At 57.7% G+C, this 24314-nt stretch overlaps 1 protein-coding gene across 2 annotated transcripts in view; it reads left to right on the forward strand.

The window, feature by feature from the left end:
* SMAD6 (SMAD family member 6) overlaps positions 1-22559 on the forward strand; it is a 71516-nt gene extending 48957 nt beyond the window's left edge. For both annotated transcript variants that reach the window (XM_051822328.2, XM_051822327.2), the window contains one exon: positions 21615-22559. In XM_051822328.2, the coding sequence (XP_051678288.2) occupies positions 21615-22156 (542 nt within the window). In that variant the 3' untranslated portion in view covers positions 22157-22559. The remainder of the gene's footprint in view (positions 1-21614) is intronic.
* The last annotated feature ends 1755 nt before the right edge of the window (positions 22560-24314 follow it).

The following is a 24314-nucleotide window of genomic DNA, read 5'->3' on the forward strand; positions in this document are numbered from 1 at the left end:
ACCGCCAGGGCTGGACAGGACACTAGAGTTTCCCGTTGTCCAGCCCCTTTGGGCCAGAGACAGCAAGGCCCAGAGTAGGGCGGTAAGTTGCCTGGGGTCACACAGTGAAGTAGCAGAGAAGCTTGTCCCCCATGCAGAGGTGAGGGTGGCTGTCGGGTGGCTCCTCCCCCTTGGGAGGAGAGTCCTCCCCCGCCCCAGCCCCCCTCCTCAGGGAGCTTGGGCTTGACCCTCGTGTTGGAGGGAGGTTCTGCTTCAGTTGTGTCGTGGGAAAACCCAGACTTGGTGCATAAGACTCGAGGCTGGGGCTTAGCTGCTCACTGGCTTCTGTGTCCTTGAGTGCCTGGTTTTAATCGTGCTCTGCCTCAGTTTCCCCACCTATACAGTGTCAGTGGTCGGCCCCAGCCCCCAGCACTGTCAAGGCCCTAATGGCCGGGGCTGCTGTGAGACAGGGGGTATCCAGGGAAACTCCAAAATCCCCGGAGATCCCCAGACTCTAGGGTAGGGCCCCGGAGGCAGCGAGGCGCGCGTGGCAGCCCTTGCTGTGGGCTTAAAGGGCAGCTGAGGGCTGTGGCAGACACTGCCCCCTTTGCTGTGTGACAGAGGCCCCCGAGGACTCCGGGGAGTGGGCAGAAGGCAGAGCTGAGCCAGGGCTCCCGCTGCTGGGTAGGCCGCCATGTCCAGGCAGGTCCCGAGGGGTGTTCCACGCGGCCCCTGGGCCTGGGTCTCTCCCTGACTCCCCAGGGAGTGGGGCCAGGCCTGCTCCTTCTGTCTCTTGGGAGTCCTGAGTGGCTCTGGCATTCTGGAGAGGGCCAGAGGAAGTTCTGAAGGTGGGGCCAGCCGGGAGAGCACACAGGGGCGGCCAGGCCTGCCCTGAGCCACATTCTGCACACACGCCCTGCGTGCCAGCATGTCCGCCGCTGCAAAGGAAGTGCTGGCAGCCCAGCAGAGTGCCCTGGCTGGGCACTGGGGACCAGGCTCCCTGCAGACCTGGTGGTGGCAGCCTGACGGGCCAGGGAGGGGCGGGGCACTTTTACAGGGCCCAGGCCCCCAGGGGCCTTGTTAGCCTGCTGGGGAGGGGCGTGGGAAGCCTCCATGTAGCAAACTCCACATTTGTTCCACTTCCATAAAATTGGTGTCGTCTTGGGTGTGTGGTTGCAGGTGGAGGCACTGGGTAGCAGAGTGTGACCGCAACCCTTGTTGTGTGAATATTCATCATTGAGATCCTTGTATATGCTTCTTTAAAACTCTCTGCATTATTTATTATTATTATTATTGAAAGATTTATTTATTTATTTGCAAGGCAGAGTCACAGAAAGAGAGAACGTCCATCCACTGATTCACTCCCCACTGCCCTCAGCAGCCAGGGCTGGGCCAGGCTGAAGCCAGGAGCCAGGAATTCCAGCCAGCTCTCCCACCTAGGTGACAGGGACCCAAGTGTCTGGGCCATCTTCTGCCTCCCAGGCCCATTAGCAGGAAGCTGGGTTTGGAAGTACCAAGTAGCAGGGGCTCGAACCAGGCACCCCCGTGTGGGATGTGAACGACCCAAGTGGCGGCTTAAGCACAATGCCTAACACTCTGTAGTAGGTGATTGAATAAGTGACGGTTATATTCCCTTTATAGAAATTCAAAACATACTGATAAGACAGAAGTCTCCTTTTCTTCCTTCCCGATGCCAAGTTCCTTCTGAGAGTTAACGGTCCAGAACTCAGCAGGATGGAAATGAAAAAACATGGCAAATTTTAAAAAATCATGTGACAGTAGGGCAAGAACAAACATGTAGCAATAAATGTGAATGTGTTAAAATAAGCTATGAAAAGGGAAAAGCTCTCCCTTTGTGCTTGTATAAGTTTAGCTAAGTGGTGATCTAGAAGAGACACATTTAAACAAAATTGTATCAGAAGGTTGAAATTAAGGGGAGCAGGAAAAAGAAAAACATACAGGTTGAGCATCCCTAATCCAGAAATCCAAAATCTGAAACCTTCTGAGTGCAGACAGGATGCCCTAAGTGGAAATTGCAACAGCTGGGCTCATGTAGAAGGTCGCAGTCAGAATTCAGGCACACTCAAAATTTGCATATAATTGCCAGCAGGCTCTGTGTGTGAGGTGTATGTGGACCTAAGTGAATTTTGTGGGTAGACTTGAGTCCTGCTCCAGGATGCCGTGCTAAGCGGAGAGAAGGAAGGGAGGGCGGGAGGGAAGGAGGGAGGTGAAGCAATGTTAATAGGGGTAACATTTCAGGGAAAAATGCATTTTAAAGAAAAGGAAGGCGTAGTGTGCGTAGATCAGGAGCAAGCCTTTTCTGTGAGAGGCCGGGTTGCAACATTCTTGTTCTTACAGGACCTGGAGTTTCCGGCGTAGCCACTCAGCTCTGCCTTGCAGCCTGGGAGCAGCCACTGACAGTACACTACTGCATGAGCACAGCACTTTAAATCAAAACAAAACAAAAACTCTGTTTGCATAAACAAGTAACAGACCCAAATTGGCTTTGCTGACCCTTTATGGAGTTAAAATAATCAGTAACTTCTATGCCACAGTGTAGAAGCTTAAGCCTCTGCCTGCAGCACCGGCATCCCATATGGGTGCTGGTTCAAGTTCCAGCTGCTCTACTTCCAATCCAGCTCCCTGCTGATGTGCCTGGGAAAGCAGCGGAAGATGGCCCAACTGCTGTTGCAGCCATTTAGGGAGTGAACTAGCAGATGGAAGATCATTATCTGTCTGTCTATCTCTCTCTCGTTAAAAAAAAAAAATCAGTAAGAAGAATCAAGAATCTTTGTACTTGATAACATAGTTGTGAAATATTTAAGTCACAGTTGGATAGAAACAAAAGAATTTGACAAGCTCCCAAAGAAATACACAAAAGATAGAAAGAAAGAGGAGGGGGATGGATGAATTATAAATATCAGAGTAAACTTGTTTATCTACCTGTCCATCCATCCACTTACTCATCCATCCATCCACCCACTCATCCATCCATCCACCCACCCACTCATCCATCCATCCATCCATCCACCTACCCACTCATCCATCCATCCACCCACCCACCCACTCATCCATCCATCCATGCACCCACCCACTCATCCATCCATCCATCCATCCACCCACCCACTCATCCATCCATCCACCCACCCACCCACCCACTCATCCATCCATCCATCCATCCATCCATCTACTCATCCATTCAACCACCGACTCGCCTATCTTCCCATTCCTCCACCCACCCATCCTTTCATTTGTCTATCCGCTCACCTACCCATCTACCATCCATTCCCTCATCTGCCCACGCACCCATCCACCCATCCACCTGTCCATCCACCCACCCATCCACCCACCCATCCACCCATCTATCCATCCATCCATCCATCCATCCACCCCTCCATCTGTGCTTGTCTCTTTGCACTGTGCTAGATCTTCATTCACCCCTGGGATTTTTAAAATCGAGAGCAGTGTGTCTTAACATCTAAACAGACTTGATAAATAAAGACCAGGGAGAAGCACGCACTGCGCCTTTGGCACTCAGCACTTTGCACAGCCCTAGAGTTTGCACCTACACAATCCAGCTGACTTCTGGTACAGATCACACCCAGGTGTTGGTGCAGGTGGCATCGAGGGGAAGCGTGCGGCGGGGTCCCCTCCCCTACTGAGCAGGTGGCCTGTTGGGGTCTGCAGGCACAAAGCTGTGGGAAACCTCTCAGGTCCTCATCTTCCTCCGAGCTCGGCACCTGGCCCACAGCACAGCACAGGTGCTCCCTCCTGGTCAGAGGCTCACGGTCCCCCGCCAGCCTTTACTGTATTACCCTCATGCAGTTCTGTGACCTGGTCAGAGGACACTGTTGTGGCTTTGTCTGTCCTGCCAGTGTGTCTCTGCCCAGGCACTTTTTTTTTTTTTTTTTTTTTTTAAGATTTATCCATTTATTTGAAAGGCAGAGTGACAGAGAGGAGAAACACACACACACACACAGTGCTAGGGGGTAGGGGAGAGAGAGAGGTCCTCCGTCCGCTGGTTCACTCCCCAAATGACCGCAACAGCTGGGGCTGGGCCAGATCAAAGCCAGGAGCCAGAAGCTTCTTGCCAGTCTCCCACGTAGGTGCAGGGGCCCAAGCCCTCGGGCCATCTTCCACTGCTATCCCAGGTGCATTGGCAGGGAGCTGGATTGGAAGTGGAGCAGCCAGGACTCGGAACTGACACCCATACAGGATGCCGGTGCTGCAGGCTGCGACCTCACCTCTGTGACACAGTGACCCCCACCGCGCCCCAGCATGCACTTCTTCCTTCCCTGTCCCTGGGTCTCTCACGCCCTCTTCCCCTCTCTGGGTCTGACGTCCCTCTGTCCCCTCTCTCTGATGCCCTTTGGTGGCCGTGTCCTTTCTCCCCGCTGGCTGTGGAGCTCTGAGGGCAGAGATGAGCCTCGGTCTCGCGGTGCCCATGCATTGCAGCGTCACGCACATCTTGGGGTGCTGGACAGCACACATGGGACTGGGGGAAGGGGCAGGAAGGCAGCATGTTGGGGAGCCTCCCTGGGTGCTGCACGCGGGCCAGGGGGAGAGCAAAAGGCTCAGACTGGCTGGTGGTGAACCCTGGCACCACCTCTTCCCCAGTTGGTGCCCTTGGATTGGTCAGGAGGCCTGTTGCCTCCTCCTGTGAAGTGTCTTCAGTGAGTAACAGCCACTGTGTGTGCTTGTCATGAGAAGTGTGTGTGCCTGGCATGTGTGCGCTCGGAGGACACAGCTGTGTTCGTACTGCAGTCCCCTTTCCCGCTGTCCTCGATGATCTCGGTCCCATTTCACAGACGGGGAGCCTGAGGCCCAGAGGAACGAAGGCCGTTCATCCCAGGCTCACAGCCTAGGACACGGCCGTGTGATTTGAACTGAGGTCCTTGCTTTCAAATCCCTCGGGGAGGCGCACACTGCCCCCCCAAAGGCCTGTCCTCGAACACACCCGGACGCACTGAGTCAGGGCCGTCCGCGATGGCTCCAGAGTGTCGCCTTCCCGGCCCAGCTCCCAGGCCTGGCGCTGGGACCCGACCGTGTCTGTCCAATGCTAGGAAGTCGGTTTGGTTTGGTGTCTTTCCTGCCCCTGTCATGTCTCCGTCAAGGAAGCCGGCCTCCCACCCCTGTGCCAGGCTGTTGAGCCCTCTGCTCAGGATCATGACGTAGCAGAGCCGGGGGAGGGGGTGGGCCCCCGAAATCTGGTTGAAAACATAGATTCCCGGGCCCCACCCAGGACCCATGAATCAGAATCTCCAGGGGCGGGGCCTGGGAATCTGGACTCAGAAACCCAAAGTAGGAGCGACTTGGGGCTTCTAGAACCCTTTTGTGTTTTGACTGAGGTGGCCTGGACTCTGAGCAGGGCCGGGGAGCCCGGGGGCCTGCAGGGCACCTCCCTGGACTCTCACCTGGGCCACGGCTGCTGCCACTTCCCCGCCCCCCCCCCCGCCCCCCCAGTCCTAGAATCTCCAGAATGTACAATGGAAACACTGGCCAGCGGGTGTGCAGAGGCCTTCTGGCAAAGGCAGCCGCTGCTCGCAGACTTCCTGTGTCTTACAATGTTATCTTCAGAATAGGAAACTTTGCCCCATTTTTGCAACGCACATCCTTTGCCTGAGAGTCGCTGGCGGTGCCGGCCAGCCGGGCAGGTCACTTCTCAGGCTCCGGCGGGGAGTTGTTCCGACAGTGCTGCAGGGGGGAGACTCCTCTCTCTCTGCTGCCCACAAGAACAAACAAACAGGCCGTTTTTGCAAAAATAATCCGCGTTGGCTGGGTTCCCCAGGATTCTGCGTCTCGCTTTCTCGGCCTCGGTGGCTTTGAGGACCGAGGGTCCTTGCTCAGAAGCAGGAGCCCTGGCTGGGAGGCCCCCAGCCTGCAGGCCGACAGCTTTCTGCTCCCTGGGTCTCAGTTTCTTCCTCTGTAACAGGAAGAGGTTGGGCTGAATGATCTCCTGTCCGGCCCCCAAGACGCCTTTACATTCCCCTAACTGCCTCCCGGTTCTGTTTTGAAATACGCATGAGGTTGCTATTAGATAGAACGTTCCATGGCCCCCTGCAGTTGTCTGCCCGTGCAAGAGGGGCGTGCCCCTCACCCCGAGACGCCCGTGCGGCCCACCGGAGGGGGGGCACACTCCCCAGAAGACAGGGAGCAGGGCACTAGGAGCCACCCCCCCCCAGCAGGGCTACTACACACTGACAGCTAGGATGTGTTGTTCTTCCAGTCGGAGGGATGGCTATTTTGGTTTGAGGGAAAAAAGTGATGCGTGTGTGTGTGTGTGTGTGTGTGTGTGTGTGTGTGTAGCTTACTACAAAACTTGGAAGTGACCAGAACGAATGATGTTTGCAAAAATAAGAGTCGTGCAGTTTCCCTGCGACGTACGTACCTGTTATTTCCGCCCCACTTCAGCCTCCAGAATTCCCTCACCACAGAGTGACGAAGCCCTCCAGGGAGCCCGCGTTGGCGCAGCCTGGCACCCAGGAGGCACCCGGGCAGCTCGTGGCCTGCAGGCCACCTGAGCAAATGGCCGTCTCGCGTCCCCGTGGCCCTTCTGTTGGCGGGGCCCCAAACCCACAATGAGTGGTTCTTGAAAACACCCTTCCCACTCTTTCCTTCAGGGAATTGGCTTCCAGGCTTTCTGGGTGGAGCTGCACAAGTTCGAGGCCCCGGGCAGGGCAGAGCTCTGGGCTGGCTGGGCGTGGTCAGGAGGGGGTTGGTAGGGAAGGTGGCAATGCTGGGACTCCGAGGAGAATGAGCTGCTAAGAAGTGGTTCTTTAAAGTGAGACGGGGCTGCCTGCTCTAGAGTGACTGCCCTGAGGAGGGACAGGGTTGAGCCAAGTGTATGCTCAGGTTACCAGCAGTTGGATGGATGGGTACTGGCATTAAGCAGCAGGTTTTAGGCCTCTACCTGCTATGCCGGCATCCTATTTGGGTGTCAGTTCGAGTCCCAGCTGCTCCACTTCCGATCCAGCTCCCTGCTAATGCGCCTGGGAAAGCAGCAGAGGAGGGCCCAAGTGCTTTGGGCCCCTGTACCCACATGGGAGACCCAGATGGGAGACCCTAGGCTCCTGGCTATAGCCTGGCCCAGCCCAGACCATTGTGGCAGTTTAGGGAGTGAAGCAGCAGATGGAAGATCACTCCCTTTCTTTCCCTTTGTCTCTCTGTAACTCTGCCTTTCAAATAAGAAAATAAATCTTTTTTTAAAAAAATGGATAGGTGGAGGAAACTTCCCATCATACCTCGCTGTTGGCCAAGGGTCGCCTGTGGAACCCCTAGGGTCCAAGGCACTCTGCACATCTCCTGGTGCTGTGGCAAGGCCCCAGTCCCTGTGTTACTGTTGGCTTTACCTGATACAGATGAATTTATTTTCATTTTTATTTTATTGGCGAGAACTTCTATGTACTGGTTCAGTCCCCAAGTGCCTACAACCACTGGGGCTGGGCCAGGGCCAGAGCCAGGAACCGGGAACCCAGTCGGGTCTCCTACATGGGTGTTAAACACCTGTTCCCTGAGAGCAGTTTGTGAAGGCCAAGGAGAAGGTACAGAGAAGTTGGTGGGAGAGGGAAAAAGAAAGCAGCAGCCGATACACGTGGCTTTCCTGTCTCAAAGGTTGAGTCTTCCCCAGAGAGGCCCCTGCACCCAGCGGGTGCTGCTAAGCACCCCAGTGCTAGCAGTTGGAGGATGGAGGGGGAAGAGCAGTTTGCTGGCCTGGAGGCTCGGCCCTGCCCAAGGTCAATGCCTTGGCCCCAGTGGCTGTCCATTCCCCAGGGGTCCTTGGGCTGGCCGGCTGCTGGGCAGTGTCAGGCCAGGGCACCCCAGGGAGACTGGCGACTCTGGGTCTCCCTGGCGTGGCTCCAGCCCCCACGTGCCCAGAGACACAGGCAGCTTGCTTCTGACTCGGCGCCCTCGGGGACCCGCCCGGCCGGAACCTGCCAGGGCCCCGTCAGTGCCGCCTCCCCGACTTGGCAGGGCCGGCTCCTCTCGCTGGAGCCGCCCTCGGTATTTCCAGCTTGGCCCCCTGCCCGCCTCTCTGGGGCCTCGCAGTCTGTCCCTCTCCGGCCAGGACGGAGGCAGCCTTTCAACCCCATGGCCTCGCGCCCTCACCCGGCCCACTTCCCGTCACCCCACTGTGCCCACCCTCGTCTGTGGGCCCCTCACCTGTCTATTATTGTTGACTGACCCACGGGGGACACCTGGGGCCTCACTCCTTTGTAAACCACCAAGGAGGCCGCTGCACACAGGCCGCCCCCTGGCTCACCTGCTGGGCTTGCTGCCCCAGGGGGCTCCTGCCCAGGCCAGGCGCCTCCCTGCCCGCCCTCACGTGGGAACGCCTGCGTTGGCAGGGCCTCTGACTGAACGCGCTAGGAAACACGGCTTCTTAAAGATAGCTGGGTGGCATGTGAGCGTGCCCAGGCCAAGGGCTGATGCTGCTTCAGGGTGGCCCTTGGCTACCAGAGCAGGCCATCCAGGAAGTCCATGTGGCTTTCTTTCCAGATCCACAGAAAACACGCACAGCTCACCGGCTCCTCAGTGGTGCTGGCTGATTGGGTGGTGGGTGGCTGCACAGGATCTGGTCTAAGGAACCAGGTTTTGTGATTTCTTTCAAATACCATAGGCCGTGATGCTGACCAGATAATGTTTCCTGTTGGAGGTCATTTGGAGCTCTGCTTTAGTGGACAGATAAGAGCGATTTGTAATTGGTACGCCCGTTGTTTATACAGTGTGAGTAGCATAAACAGTTCTCCTAAGCCTTATTTATATTTTGCATTTGTTTATCAACCCCCCCCAACTTCAGCCCAGCTGCTTGCGGAATTATTACAAACCCTAGATTTATGAGTCCTCATTAATGGTACTTTATTGTATGCACACAATAATTTATCTTGGCAGTATGCGTGCTTTAGCCCAAAGCCTCAGGGCTGCGGGGAGTAGGGGGAAGCCAGGAGCAGAGTGTCCCTTCCTCCCCAGGGTGTCCATGCGCTGTGGAGTTGGGGTCAGATCATCTGTCTTAGATCAGAGGCAGCCCAGGGGCCAGGGGACCCGAGCCTGAGACGCCAGGGTCCTTCCTGGAGCGTCTGCTAAGGTGCTGATTTCCTGGAGCTGCCCATGGATCGACTGACTCAGGGCGTGGTCTGGAGAGGGGGAGGTGCCGGGGAGGAAGATGACCAGGGTCATTGCTGGTTGGCAGTGATCAGCAGTGACCAGTGGTTACCCTTGCTTACGACCCGCTGTGGTGCTGTGCTGTCATCCTGGTCCCTCTCTGGTCTCATGGCCTAATGCTGATGTCTGTCAAGCTGGCGCCAGCCACGCAGCGTTCCCGCAGACAGGGAGTGCCATCCCAGTATGGAACTTGAAGGAGGGACAGGCCTTGAGTACGAGGGCCAGGCAGTGGAATCCTACGGGGGAAGGGAGCGGGGCTGCATTTGACACCAAGGCTGGTCGCTTAGTCCCTTGGGCCGTTCATCCGTGCAAAGACCAAGAGGGGCCTCGCTTCCATCCTCTTCATCCAAGCCTGGAAGTTGCTCAGATGACTTCAATAAACCCAGGTGCTGCTCCTGCCTCTGCTGCTCCCCCCCCCCCCCCACCCAGCTGCTGGCCCTTGGCTTCCTGTGGGGCCAGAAGCAGTACCTTCTCCCAGCCAGCCTCAAGAGAGCTTCTTAGCTTTCAGTTTGGGCATGGTCCCTTTCTGGTTCCTGAGAACTACCCCTTCCCCACACACAGACACACAGCTTTTGCATGAGGGCGTGGGGGGCATCTCCCCATTTCACAGTCGAGAAACCAAGGCTGGTGGTGCCTGTATGGTGGACGGTGGCACCAGGTTGGGTTGGCACTGGGGGCTGGAGTTGGGGAACGGGGACTGACGGGTGTTTGGGTTTTCTGCTGTTATTTTTAACTTTGGTTTGGAGCAGTGGCCACAAGACAGGGCCGGGATGTTGGGAGATGCTTGATGTAATGCAAAGGGCCTGGCCTACCAGTTCCCTGCCAGCCCAGGAGGAGGAAGTGGTTAGGTGGCCAGGAATGCAACCTGCGCCTCCCAGATTAATTAATAATTGAGAGCTGGCCCCTAGCCAGGCGGAGCCGGGGAGATACAGGGAACAAAGAGTGGTTCACTACAGTGGGGGAAGGAGAAGTTTGACTTTGCCTGTGGCTGGAGGGGAAATTCACAACGGCCCAGATTTACAGGCTGAATAACTCAGGATCCTCCTTCGTAGGCTGACTTGGGCATGTGCTCTGGGAATGCAGACGCTGGCGGCCGGGGCCACTTGTGCCCACGGGGAAGGGAGTGGGGGTGGTGGTGGTGGCAGGCGCCAGCCTCACGGAGGAGTCCCAGCCGTGGGAGCCCTCCGAGACAGGAGTGTGCTGACCGCCTACTGCAACTAGGTACGCTCAGTGAAGAGGGGTGGCAGCTGGGCGTGGCTGCTCTGGGTTCAAATGCTGGCTGATTGGCTGTGTGACCTCGGGCAGGGAGTTGGCCTCCCAGGATGAGAAGGGCTGTGCAGACAGTAGGTGCTCAAGCAGTGACTGGCTTCCTGTGGGATGAGTGCAACAAGCCAGCCAAGACCAAGGACGTCCACTGCCAACAGCCTGTCTCTGCAGTTGCCTGCTGGGTGCTGCCTGCCCACCAGAGTCCCCAGGAGCCCCTGTAGGCTTCCCTGTGACTCGGGAAGGGCACCCCTATCTCCCTTCCTGGCACACGGAGGAGGAGACAGTTCTAGAAGGTTCTTGGACATTGCTGTTCATGGAGTTCAGCCCGGACATCTCCTTGGGCCTCTTGTCTTTTCAAGAAGAAATCAAGGATTAGGAGCTGGGCCGTGGACAGCAAGGCAGATGCCCCTCTTACTGAAAGGTTAGCCTGGGCACTCGAGCCAGAGAAGCACGGGCAGCCTTGGGGACCACTGTCCTCCCAGTCCTGCTGCCCGGGCTCTGGTCACACGGCGCGCATCCAGGCACGGGGAGAACGCTCCTCTGCCAAGAAAGCCACAGCTCCCGGGGCGTCCGTTACCAGGTTCCCGGGCGGTGTGGCAGAAGGCAGTTCATCGAGGGTACCGACCGTGTCCCATGCTGCTCCGTCCTTGACCTTGTGGACTGTGGGCCTTTATCATCAGCTAATGAATGGGCTTAGAGAATGGAAAACCCAGCACGGTTGGAAACAACACCCCACTGTCAGGAGCATCAGGACCCCCTTTGTGATGTGAGGCGTCAGGGCTTGGGGTTGAGGCATGGCACCAGGGGTCTCTATGGGATTCTCCAGTGGGATGGACCTCCTGGGGGGACTCCCTACCTCCATGACAGCTCCCACCCCACATCAGGCTGCCTGGGGGCTTGGGCACGCCCGGCCCCATGCAGCTTCAACCTGCTGCACAGTAGCACAGCCACAAACAGTACACGGGTCACTGTAGCAGAGACGGGGGCAGCGGCTGCCAAGCCCTGGGTCATTTTGCAACATTTTTGTAGGGAACTCTTGAATCTCATGTTACTACATCCTGTAGAGCAAATATTGTATTTAATTGTGGATTAATGATCTCTTCGGTCAATATTAGCTTTTTGCTTATTATGAGGCACTGCTGTTTGTTCTAGAAATATACAAGAATGGTTGAGGCAACTCTTCACTTTAAGAAAATCTGGCACGGAGCAGTCTGCATTCGCTAGAGAGGCACGGATTGTGTATCTTTGTGTTACAAAAGGGTATTTTAGAGGGAAGGGTTTAATGGAAGGATTATTTTCAAATTGAATGCCCCACCTCTGGTGTTTGGGGGTGTTCGTCCCACGCTGCATCTTTCGTGCAAACGGAGGCAGGTGTATTTGTCTTGCCAAGGTCACGGATGCTGTCTCTTTGGTCAATAGCAATAGGCTGATGTCAGATGAGGCTGATTTGGAGAGCTCCGCGAATCCAGAGGCCGGCTCTCCCACTCGGGCTGCTGCATTCAAAGCCTTCTCTTCCCGACAGCCTCGCAGGCTTATAAGCACGCCAGAGTCAGTCCGTCCCCACTGCCAACATCCTACAGGCTTGAGATTTTTTTTTGAGACGTTAAAACCTGCTTTATATACCTGACCCTGCCAGCAGTCCCTTGCCAGGCCCCCACATCGCAGGGGCCAGCGAGGAAGGACAGTGCTTCTCCCCGCTGCCTTCATGCCCTGGCCTCTGAGCATCGGCGGGGTCACCTGTTCAATGGAACAGCATTTGCCACTGTGCCTTTTTCAATGGGGCGAGGAGACCAGATGTTTCCCAAGAGTGCAGGGGCGCGGTTCAGGCCTGGGTGGAGTGGGGGTTGGGGGTGCCGGGTGGACACTGGGGTCTGAGTGGTTAAGCGAGATTCTGACCAGTGGTAGGGAACAGTAAGGAAACTGAGTCATCAAGCTCCGGACACTGTTTCTAGGCCCTTCTAGAAAGCCCCCGACCCCCTCCAGCCAGAAATTCCTCTGGAGGACACTGTGGGTGCGGTCACTCAGGGCCCCTGCTCTGTTTTCACCATCACAGCTTCTTAATGGGGTTGGGGCGGTTAGCTTAAAACAAATGAAAACAGGATCCTGTGTTTTTATAAAACTTGATAAAAATAGTATTTCAAGCTGTACGGTCACCAGAAGTACACAGTTATCAAAAACACACACACCTGGCGGCCGCAGCACCCGGTCTGTTGGGGCGTCTCCTTGGTCTGCGGTTACTCCCATCCTCGCCAGTGTCAGCCGCTCTTCTTCCCCTTTGGGGGCCCTCTCTCCCTTTGTGCAGCCTTGGGTTCTGGCTTTGGAGGCCCTGGTTTAGCCGGCAGCCTGGCCCGTCGTCCCTGTGGTCTGTCCTTCACCTTGGCCTGATCTCCATCAGCATCCCTTGCAGCCTTTCTCCTGAGCACGGTGGTGGTGGCGGGCGCTGGGCACGGGGATGCAGAGGGGCGCGGGGATGCTTTGGTTGGTCCAGGGGTCATTCTCACCTCCTCTTCGTCGCCCTGCCCCGAGATTCTCGCTTGGTGAACATGGGGCCCCACCTTGCCATCTTGCCCTGGGTCACCAGGTTGTGCAGCCGTCCCTGGCACCCAGGTATCCTCACCTGCCCGTGGTAACGCAGGTATTAGGATGCGCACCACCAGCTGTGGTCTCAGCTGGAATGGGCTAAGGTCAGGACTGGGCTGGGCAACGACGCCCAGGCAGCATGGCAGATGGCCAGGCCAGAGATTTGAGGGGCCAGGGTGTGGGTGGGTGCCTCGTCTTGTCCCCTTGGCCCGTTTCCACGAGGATCTGAGTGCCTGACCCTGAGAGCTCAGACCGGTCCAGGGTGATTTTCAGGTCCTTTGCTTTCCAGGTTTCAAGCTGGGTCCAAGTAGACGTCTGAGGCTGGAGGTCGACCCATGAAATTGGAATGGCATTTGGGAAATACAGGAGACACGGAGGGGCCCTGAACCCTCCCAGCTCTGGGAGCCCTGGGGTGGGCAGCAGGCCCAGAGCTGGGCTCCCTGCCATGAGCCAGCACTCGTGAGCCCCTGCCGCACGCTCTGGCTGTCCGTGCCAGGGCCCCCAAAGGACTGGTTTTGTTCTTTGATCTCATATTCACCAGGGGAGTCAGGGTTGGGGTCAGTCAGTTCACCTGGGCACGGGGTTGAAGACCAGTGAGGATCCTGGCTCGTATGTGAACAGGCTGTGCAGATCCCTGGGCCAGCAGGGGTGCAGGGGTCCCTTCTCCTAGCCGATGCACCCAGGGTCATTGCACAAGTCTCTTTCTGGGGTGGGGGGCAGTAATAAAAGTGAGGCTCTCCCACCCCAGGTGGTCTCTGAGTAAGAAAACAAACAAACATACTTGGATTCTGACTTTGTGATAAAACAAAAGAGGACTTGGAATGGGAGTGAAGGGCAGAGCCCCCCCCCCCCTTTTTTTTTTGACAGGCAGAGTGGACAGTGAGAGACAGACAGAGAGAAAGGTCTTCCTTTGCCGTTGGTTCACCCTCCAATGGCCACTGCGGCCTGTGCACCGCGCTGATCCGATGGCAGGAGCCAGGTACTTCTCCTGGTCTCCCATGGAGTGCAGGGCCCAAGCACTTGGGCCATCCTCCACTGCACTCCCTGGCCACAGCAGAGAGCTGGCCTGGAAGAGGGGCAACCGGGAGAGAATCCGGCGCCCCGACTGGGACTAGAACTCGGTGTGCCGGCGCTGCAAGGCGGAGGATTAGCCTAGTGAGCCGCGGCGCCGGCTGGGCAGAGCCCTCTTGCAGAAGCTCTGGGCTGAGTGTACCCACCATGAAACTTGCTGCCCTCCCCCTCCCCAGAGCCCAGGCACCTCCACACCCGCCTCCCCGAGCTCCCCCAGCCTGGATGTCTCTGCGGTCCCTCTCTCTCCGGGCTGCAGCGACTGGGTCACCTTTAGGAGGCTGCAGTCCGAGTGCCCAGCTCTGGGATGGAGGGGAGAGCTTGGGCGCCCGTCTTCCTGTGGCTCTCGCAGTAGTAAGGGGGCTTGGGGCCAGGCGTCTGGCACCGTGGTTAAGCCACAGCTCGGAAGGCCTGCACCTCGTATTGTATCAGAGCACCTGGCTTCGAGTCCCAGCTCCACCTCGGGTTCTAGCTTCCTGCTAACGTGTACCCACAGAAATGGCCCAAATAGTTGGGTGCCTGCCGCTCACGTGGGAGACCCAGATTGAGTTCCCAGCTGCTGGCTTTTGCCTGGCCCAACCCTGGCTGCTGCTGATTGAAGACCTCTCTCTCTCTCTCTGAAATATATACATAAAATAAATAACTTCTAAAGAAGAAGGGAGCTTGTTCCCCAGAGCCGTGCCGTGGAGCAAACAGGCCGTGCCACCTGCGCCCGGGGACCCAGCCTGGCCTTGAGGGGTGGGAGCCGGGGACTGCAGGTGGCAGAAGCAGGACCCTCACATCCTGCTCTGATCAGCCCCTCTGCTGTAGGGCTGTGGAGGGGCTGCTGAGCAGGCCAGTGTCTCAGTGCCTGGGCCAAAGCTTGTTTTGTATCAGGGTTGCAAGACGAGTTCCTATGCGACTTGAAAGAACAGAAACCTCACCCATCTCAGCCTAGGCTGCCGCTTCGGCCCAAGCCAGCCGTGTGGCCGGGCGGGCTGGGGTCAGGCGCTGAGGCTGGAGGAAGGGTCCCTTCTGCAGGGCTGCTCAGGCTGCGACAGCCCGGCCAGTCAGACGGCCCCTGGCGGAGATCACCTCACCCCCAGGGCTCCTCAAGCCCTTCGGGAGGAGGGGGCCTCTGGGGAGGACCCAGGAAGGCAGACACGGAGGGCCTGGCTCAGAGAGGGTGGGCTCAGGGCCTGGCCGGCCACACACATTGCCCTGCCACATTGCTGTGTGGCCTTTCTGACTAGGGGTCTGAGAATTGGGGCGCTCGTACCTCCTGGACTGTAGAGAAAAAAGGGACAATGAATGAAGAGCCCAGGGCACCAGGCCCCTGCCAGCCTCCAGCGAGGCAGCCCTTTCCTAAGACGGGCGTTTGTTCCTGCAGCATTGCTAGAAAACGCTCATTTTTTGTGTTTCTGTTGTTGTTATTTGTTGGAGTGGAATATTTGCGCAGAATATTTTGAGAGAAGCTCTGCGTAAAAGCCAAAAAGTGTATGTATTTGCAGGGTCGCATAGGGGGTCATAGATGGCGATATTTTGAAATACCCACTGGCTGCCATGGAGGGTGGACAGCGCATGGTGGGTCAGCGGCACCAACACTGCCACATCTGAGGGCCCCTTTTAATGTCCCCCCGTTTTAAAGATTTATTTATTTATTTGAAATGCATAGTTACAGAGCTAATGGGAAAGACAGATCTTACATCCGCTGGTTCACTCCCCAAATGGCTGCAACAGCAGGCGCTGGGCCAGGCCAAAGCCAGGAGCCAGGAGCTTCATCTGGGTCTCCCACGTGGCTGGCAGGGGCCCAGGCACGTGGGCCATCTTCTGCTGCTTTCCTAGATGCATTAGCAGGAAGCTGGATCAGAAGTGGAGTAGCCGGGACTCGAACTGGCACCCATATGGGAGGCCGGCATGGCAGGTGGCAGCCTAACCCAGTGCACCACACAGTGTCTTTACAGAGCCCCCAGCAGGGCAGCTTGGCTTGGGCGTGGCTGGATTCTCCCAGCAGTGTCCCTGTGCCAGCCCGTGGATTGCAATCCTGGGAACAATGCAGCCGAGCCCCTGTCTCAGCCTAGACAGACAGGCACTCGCATCCCAGCTCTGCATCCACTAGCTGCTGGCTCTGGGCATGGGCCCTGGCCTCCAGGCCTCAGCTCCCTTATCTGAACATGGGGATGAGTGGGAGGACGAGCGGAATGTCAACATGGTCCTCCGCCTGGCGTGCGGCGAAGCTTGTTTAGTGTTGGCTGGCTTAAGCAGGTACTTCACAAAGTTCATGGAAGATGCATATCATGAAAGCAAAACTAGTTCAACGTTTCTTTGCACCAAAATAAACTTACCTTCGCATTCCATTTTCCACGAACTTTTTGTAGCACCTGGCGTCCTTCTGACTGTTAGCATTTTCCTTTGACTGTCAGCTGCCTTGACACGACTTATCTTTGCAGGTGTTATTGCCTGGTGAACTGTACAGGCTAAGCCAACCTATTATTATTTAGACAAATAATACAGATTGATAAGACCGCATGGTCATAATAATACGAGGAATAGTAACAGCTGTTAGCTTACGGAGCACTTATCTTGCGCACTGTTTGGCGTTATTTGATGCACTTGAAATGAATCTGAACACCCTGATGAAGGAGCCACTGGTTGCATGCCCATTTTGCAGGTCAGGAAACTGAGGCCCAGCGAAAGGAAATCACTTGCCTGAGATTTCACAGCTGGTGAGTGGCAGAGCCGGGGTTCACATGCAGGCAGCTTTCTTTGTTCCTGAGCCCGTGCAAGGAGACACCCACTCACTGGGCCCCCGCTGTGTGGCTCGTTTCCAGGGCAACCTGGGCAGGTCGCGTCACCTCTTTGGGCCTCGGCTTTTGCACCTTGGCCCCGTGCACCGCGTGTCGCCCAGCCTCCCTCCATCTGCTTGCTGTCCTCATCCCTGCGGCTCCCGTCACACTCCTTTGTCTTAGGAGTGGACCCCGCAGACCGGCTGAGCGAGTCCTTAGAGAGGGTGGTGGCCAGCACACAGCCCCAAGCCCAGAGAGCAGCGGCCGGCGGAGAAAGAGCCCCTGAGGTGGGCCCTGCGCAGGCAGCGGCGGTGGTGGCCAGACCGCCGTGATGTAATGACCGATTAGGGACTTCCTCTTGGAAGCCCAGCTTCCTCTAGGAGCCAGAGGTGCTGGAGCCGAGGTAGGGGGTGGGAAGGGGTGGGTGGGAGCGAATCAGAGGAAACTCCTGTCAGCTGGGCCCAGCTTTTGGAAAGAGTTCAGCAGAGGCTCGCTCTAAGCTGTTGGCCATTAACGTGGCCCTGTGTGCATTCTTTCTCTGCTTTTACTGCCTGAGCCCAGTGGATAGAGGGCTGCTCTTCCCCTCCCTTAATGAAGCAAAAAAAAAAAAAAAAAAAAAAAAAAAAAGGCCCTAATTAACGGGCATCTCAGTTCTTGCTGAAAAACCCGAGGCCATCTTTGAAGCTTCAGACGACAAAGGAGGGTTAAGTGGAAACCCTTTTTCCCTCTAAGTTTGATAACAAAAACTACTTATCTAATGGGCAAACAAGACTTTAAAAGGGGTGTTAGGTTAACCAGATGCAGGGCCACGTAATTGCTCCCAGGCCTGGGAGCCACAGATGAAAAGCTGCCGGTTGGACGGGAACTTGAAGCCAGGCTTGACGTGGGACAGCGGGGACAGCAGGCCCCGGAGGCCTCTGTGCAGCCCTGTGCTGAGGGGCCTGGTCTCCGGCTCCGCTCTGGCTCGGCCACCGGCCTGCAGGGCAGATGCCTTCCTGTCCCTGGGCCTGCCTGCCCTGGTCTCGGGCCCACGGATGGCGAGGCTGTGCGGGTCCTTTCGGTCCAGCCCGGCAGAAGCAGGGGGAGGAAGCTGCAGCCCAGGTGCGTGCAGAGACCTGGAACACAGAGGGGTTGGGCCCCCTGCGAATGCTCAACACCTCCCGAGTCCAGATCCCATCAGGGGACAGCTCTGGCCCCTTCTGCAAGCTGGCCGAGTCCTGGACTGCCTGGCCGAAAGGACAGGGGAGCTGCAGAGTGCGCACGGTGCTCTGGGGGCACACGCGGCCCGCGGGGAGCACGCAGGAACCTGGCTGCCCCTGCTCTTTGTTCTGGAGGAAAGCTGCCGGTTTGAAGAAGCTCAGGGCTTTCCTTGGGATTTCAGCTTTGCCTGCCTCTCCCAAACTGCAGCCGGCCCCCCTAGCTGCCCCAGCACCCTCACAAAATTACACGTTGGGCTCCAGGCACCCTGGCGTGGTGGGGAGGTGGGGGGGGGATAGGGGGACGGCTGCAAGAGGAAGGAATGCCAGCCATCCGAGGGCCTGCCTGGCTTCTGTGCAGGGGAGGCCCATTGTCAGGCTGGTCGCCTCCTGCCCCAGCGCAGGCAGCCACCACCCTCTGGTGGCAGGAATGTGGGAGCCACAGGGAGGCAACCCGGGGCTGTTCCCCTGGGTCAGCCCAGCTGAGGCCACGCAGAGGGCTGGCTCTGGGGCACTTGGCACGTGCTTTGAAAATATCAGCTCTTAAGGGGACTTCGGATGGAGACTTTGGAGGTCACACACCAGTGGTCCAAGCTCCCAGAAACTTTCCCGCGCCCCTTCCCAGTCTTCCTGCTCCCTGGGTGGGGGTGGGGGAGTCCTCACTGTTCTGGTTTCTCCAGGCCACTTTGCCTCCTCGAGAATTTCCTAGCAATGGAAACAGGGCACGCGTGGCCTTCCGTGCCTGGCTCCTGCCGCTCAGCAGGACGCACGTGCAGTCCATGCCTGCTGTTGCACGGCTCGACGGCTTGTTCTGTGGCAAGTAGTCCTCCATCAGATGCAGCACCGGTCTCTGGTTATCCGCCCTCCTGGGGAGGGACAGCTGAGTCAGTTTCTGGCGTCGGGTGGTGTAACAGGGGTGTCTAGATGTGCCCAGATTAGATGCCAAATCACAGAGATTTAAAGCTCATTGTTCAGATGGGAAGGCTGAGGCCAGAGGGGAGAGAGGACCTGCTGGATGGGAACCAAGGGGCAGGACTCCTGGCTCCCCGGCTAGCGCCGCTCTGCACATCCACCCCGGCCGGACCCAGCGCCTCTGCTCCTCCCCCTGCCCCAGCCCTCCCAGCGGGACCCGGAGTCTGGCTGGGAACCAGGCCAGGCTCCGAGCAGGGGGTAGTGAGCGGGAGTTTCGGTCAGAGCTCGGTCATCTTTGATGTTGTTCACTCGGGTCTGACTCCCCGGTATTTATTTGCAATTAAAGAGCTGGATCCTAATTAGGCTGATGGCTGTGGGAGATGGCGGGGCACAGCCTTGGAGTCACAAGGGGAAAAAGATCCCTCTGCAAGACTGTCCTGAGTGGCAGCCAGGCTGTGGACGCAAGGCCTGAGGGGGAGAGCGGGGGCCGTGTGGCTTGGGAGAGGTGGGGGGGGGACTGTGGGTCTGGGGGCTCCTGCCTTCCTGCTCACCGGGCTGCAGAGAGCGTGGCGGCTGCTGTTGCACGCATGCATGTACGCGCGCGCGCACACACACACACACACTCATCATTGTTCTAGACCTTCAGTTCTACACCACTCAGTTCTTGCATCCGCCCCTTCCCTCCCGCCTCGTCCACTGCAGGGCCTAGGTGAGGTAGCATCTGCAAAGGGTCTTAGAGTTTGCAAAGGGCACTGCCCTCCAGCACCCTGGTGACACTCCCCACGGCGGTGACCCCTGGGGCCACGACCCTACAGCTGATCTCCCCGCATCCGAGGGATTTGTTGCTGGAGTTCCCAGAAAAACCCAGACAGGGACTTGCGTGAGCGAGGCCACTTGGTGATGGCATCTCACAGCAGGGAGGTGGGGCTTGGGACCACTCAGCAGTTGCCCACGGCCACACAGCTGGTCAGCGGTGACAGCCTCGGATCTCTCTCACTTGGAAACCTTTCAGACCACACAGCAAGGTTCGAGAAGAACTCTGGGGTCCCGGGCTCTGATCCTGGCTCCGCCGGCACTGCCGTGGGCCCGTGGGCCAGCAGCTGCCCACCTGCTGCTGGGCAGCGTTTCCCCCTTTGGCCTGTCCGGAGCTTTGTGAGGGAGCTTCCCAGGCCCCTGTGCAGCCTTGAGTTGGTGGAGAGGCCCAGGACCCACCTCGTCCTCCTCCTGGTGGAGCCCGGTGCAGGAGCGTGGGCTGCAGTTGGGGCGCCCCAGGAGAGAGAAGGCAGTGGGCTTCCCAGTGGCGGCAGTCTCTCCCCTAGAGAACTGGGGAGATGTGGCCGCATACCCAGGGGGTGGCGTCTCTGAGCCCGGTGGCTGGGGCACAAGAAACTCTAAGGCGGTTCTGTGCAATTCACCCCCAGTCATGCGGTATCATCCCTGGGGAGGATTCTGGCCAGGTTGGGGGGTGGTGTTTGGCTCTGCTGGGGAGAGGAGGTAGGAGGAGGGGACCTTGAACTTCTGCCTTTGGTCTTTGATCAGAAGGCCTATAAGAAGCTGAGGCTGGCGCTGCGGCTCAGTAGGCTAACCCTCCGCCTGCGGCACCGGCACCCCAGGTTCTAGTCCTGGTCGGGGCGCCAGATTCTGTCCCGGTTGCCCCTCTTCCAGGCCAGCTCTCTGCTGTGGCCCGGGAGTGCAGTGGAGGATGGCCCAAGTGCTTGGGCCCTGCACCCCTTGGGAGACCAGGAGAAGCACCTGGCTCCTGCTGAATCAGCACAGCCCTCTGGCTTCGGCGGCCATTCTCTCTGTCTCTCACTGTCCACTCTGCCTGTCAAAAAAAAAAAAAAAAAAAAAAGAAGAAGAAGAAGAAGAAGCAGCAGCAGCAGCAGCAGCAGCAGCAGCAGCTGAGAAAGAGGAAGTGCCCTGTCCTCCCTGTGCCGTCCCCTGCCCCCTGCACGCACTCTGCCTGCTGCCCAAGCAGAGATGAGGAGATGAGGTGTCAGGACGCCTCCGAGTGTGAGAAGCTGGCCACTCTCAGGAGCAGGGAGCCGGGGGTTGCCCTGCGAGACAGGCCCATGCTTTGGCTTAGAACCTCCTTAAATGTGGTAGACAACACACAACAACCTTGTGCCCCAAGCTGGGATGCAGGGATATGGGAGGAGTTTCAGTCCCAACTAGGCCACTGCTTTGCTGGGGTGGGGGTGGGGGTGTGGAGTGAGGCCCAGATCAAAGCAGGATGCAGCCAAGAGAGCTGGCAAGCCTCGGTGGTACCCAGGGGGCTGTAGCGCTGGTGTCCACCTACGCGTCCTGCCATGAAGGTTTACGCGGGTGGGGTGGGGGTGGGGGGCTATGGGAGAGGGAGGCTGAGCTGGGAGGAGTCTCGCAGCCCCCGGGAGGCACCACTCGGGGCTGGCAGGGACCCCGGAGACCTACCCCCCAGCCCAGCCCCGTGCTGTGCCGAGTTCCCTCCCAATGGTGATGGCTGCTCGGCTGGAGTGCCTAACCACGCTCACCTGCTCCGCTGAGGCAGAGCTTGGACAAAGGCTGCACACAGGTGCCCTGGCTCGCTTGTGCTGGGTGCCAACTCCTAAGCTTTGTTCTGACCTCTGCCTGGGGCCTAGTATGTGTGAGAGCGCGCGGTCCCACCCTGCCGGCCCGAGTAACCCGCCCGTGCCCTGTGCTTGTCCCGCAGACGCCAGCATGTCCCCGGACGCCACCAAGCCGAGCCACTGGTGCAGCGTGGCGTACTGGGAGCACCGCACGCGCGTGGGCCGCCTCTACGCCGTGTACGACCAGGCCGTGAGCATCTTCTACGACCTACCTCAGGGCAGCGGCTTCTGCCTGGGCCAGCTCAACCTGGAGCAGCGCAGCGAGTCGGTGCGGCGCACGCGCAGCAAGATCGGCTTCGGCATCGTGCTCAGCAAGGAGCCCGACGGCGTGTGGGCCTACAACCGCGGCGAGCACCCCATCTTCGTCAACTCCCCGACGCTGGACGCGCCGGGCGGCCGCGCCCTGGTCGTACGCAAGGTGCCGCCCGGCTACTCCATCAAGGTATTCGACTTTGAGCGCTCGGGCCTTCGGCAGCAGGCGCCCGAGGCGGACGCGGCCGACGGCCCCTACGACCCCAACAGCGTGCGCATCAGCTTCGCCAAGGGCTGGGGGCCCTGCTACTCGCGGCAGTTCATCACCTCCTGCCCCTGCTGGCTCGAGATCCTGCTCAACAACCAGAGATAGCGGCGGCCGCCGCGGGCCCCCGCAGACGCAGCCCCCCCCCCCCCCGGACCCCTTCCCCACCCCCATATCATCTACCTAGATTTAATATAAAGTTTTATATATTATATGGAAATATATATTATACTTGTAATTATGGAGTCATTTTTACAATGTAATTATTTATGTATGGTGCAATGTGTGTATATGGACAAAACAAGAAAGACGCACTTTGGCTTATAATACTTTGAATACAGATATATTTTCTTTCTTTTCCTCCTTCTTCCTCTTTTTTTTTTTTTAAAGAAAATGATAACAGCAGAGCTGGGTGGAAAAGCCTGGGTTTGATCTATGGTTTTTGAAATCTTAATTCCCAGACAAAAAGCTAATACCAGTCACTCGTTGATAATAAAGTATTTGCATTATAGTGGTTTTTTTTTTTTTTTTTTGGAACTATCTTTGGCATGCAAAAGAAGTCCCATCATCAGGCACCCTGAAACTTGGCTTCAGTTTCTTTTTTTCCTTTTTTACTGGATAAGGAGAGAGACTAAGGACACCTCAAGCAGAGGGAAGCCAGAGTGGGCTCTTGCTGCTTCCTGTCGGCGGCTGTGGTGTGTCCACAGGCAGGGGGAGTGCAGCGGCCAGCCGGCCTGAGCCGGCTCCCAGTCTGATGGGGAGGCTCCCGCCCTGGCCTGGAGGAGCCGCCGTCCCCTGGACAGGCTCAGATGCAGGCCTCCATCTCTGAGATGAGCACAGCTAGAAGAAGACATTGCTGTTCCTCACTCTGGGGAAGTGGCCTGGGAAGAAAGGCTGAGCTGCCGGGGTCTCCCACGGAGTCTCCGACGCAGCTCAGCTACCTGGGGTGTGGGCCGGCTAGCCCCCCCCCACCACCAGCTCCGCATCTGCCCGGCTGGGGTTTGTTGATTTGTGTAAGACAGATGGTTTATCTTAAATGTTGAGGTTCTGGAAGGATGCATGCCTAGCTCATGAGACAAAATCAAGGTTAGAAGTTACATCAAACTGTCGGACCAGAGCCATATCATTAGATCAGAGTTTTCTTAAGAACATGCTCAAGGAAAAAAAAAAAAAGAGAGAGAGCGGGCCTCTTGGCCAAGTAACCAGGGGGAAATGTTACATTGTATATCTTCTTTCCTGGAGATTTACATTCGCATGTTAAGTGCTCTGAGAAGTCCTGCCTAGTGTCTCCCACTGGGTCGTAAATGATCGGAGACTTAGCAGCTGAACACAACTGCCATCCCTTATCCTGCAGGCCCGGGACCCGCAGCAGCTCCGCCAGTGGTTCTGGCTCCAGGGCTCTCTGGGGGAGGTTGCGGTCAAGATGTCAGCCAGGGCTTGACTGGGGCTGGGGACCTGCCCCGTGCGCTTGCTCACGTGGCTGCTGGCCGGAAGCCTCAGCTCCCCACCACTTGGATCTCTCCATCGGGCCACTCGTGACATGACTTCCCCAAAGCCTTGGGGACCTTGGAAGCGGCTGCTCTCACTTCCTGCCATACTGTGTCAATCACACAAAGCATCCCTGTGGGAGACACAGCACGAGGATGGGAAGGCAGGGGACAGGGCTCGGCCGCCACATCTTCCTAGAAATGTACCATGTAACTGGGTGTCCTCCCCCCCCCGACTAATCCTGTCCCCATGGCAAAGCACTCTGGTGCCTCTGGGCTGACCACAACTGGCCGTGCCAGGGTTCTGCACACTCGGGCTCTGTGGCAGTCAGGGGGCTCTGTCCTTGGTGTGAGGTCAGGCTGGAAAGGAGTAGGGAGCCCATTCCAGGGGAGTGTCCTAGGGAAGGCTCAGCGGGGGGCTTGGTGCTTGAGAGAGAAATGAGAGGCAGGCTGGCAGGCAGGGCTGTGGGAGGCGGGGAGTGGTGGCAGAGACCGGGAGGCAGCCCAGGGGAGCTTTCAGACAACCCATGTCCTGGAGCCAGGCTGCCTGAGTTCAAATCCCAGCTTTGCCATTTCGAAGAGTCGTGGAAGCGACTGCTTGAATTTGTAACACGCCTCAGTGTTCACATCTGTAAGATGGGAACAAAGCTGTCCCTGGGACTGGTGGGAGCTGGGAGAAGGAAGCACACCCTGCAGTACCTGGAAAGCGGGGGAGTAGGGTGCTGAGTGCCGTGAACAGGAGCTGGGCTGTGTTCAGGGGGGCAGTGGGGAAGGCGGGC

Source organism: Oryctolagus cuniculus, chromosome 12 (assembly GCF_964237555.1).
Source record: "Oryctolagus cuniculus chromosome 12, mOryCun1.1, whole genome shotgun sequence".
NCBI lineage: Eukaryota > Metazoa > Chordata > Mammalia > Lagomorpha > Leporidae > Oryctolagus > Oryctolagus cuniculus.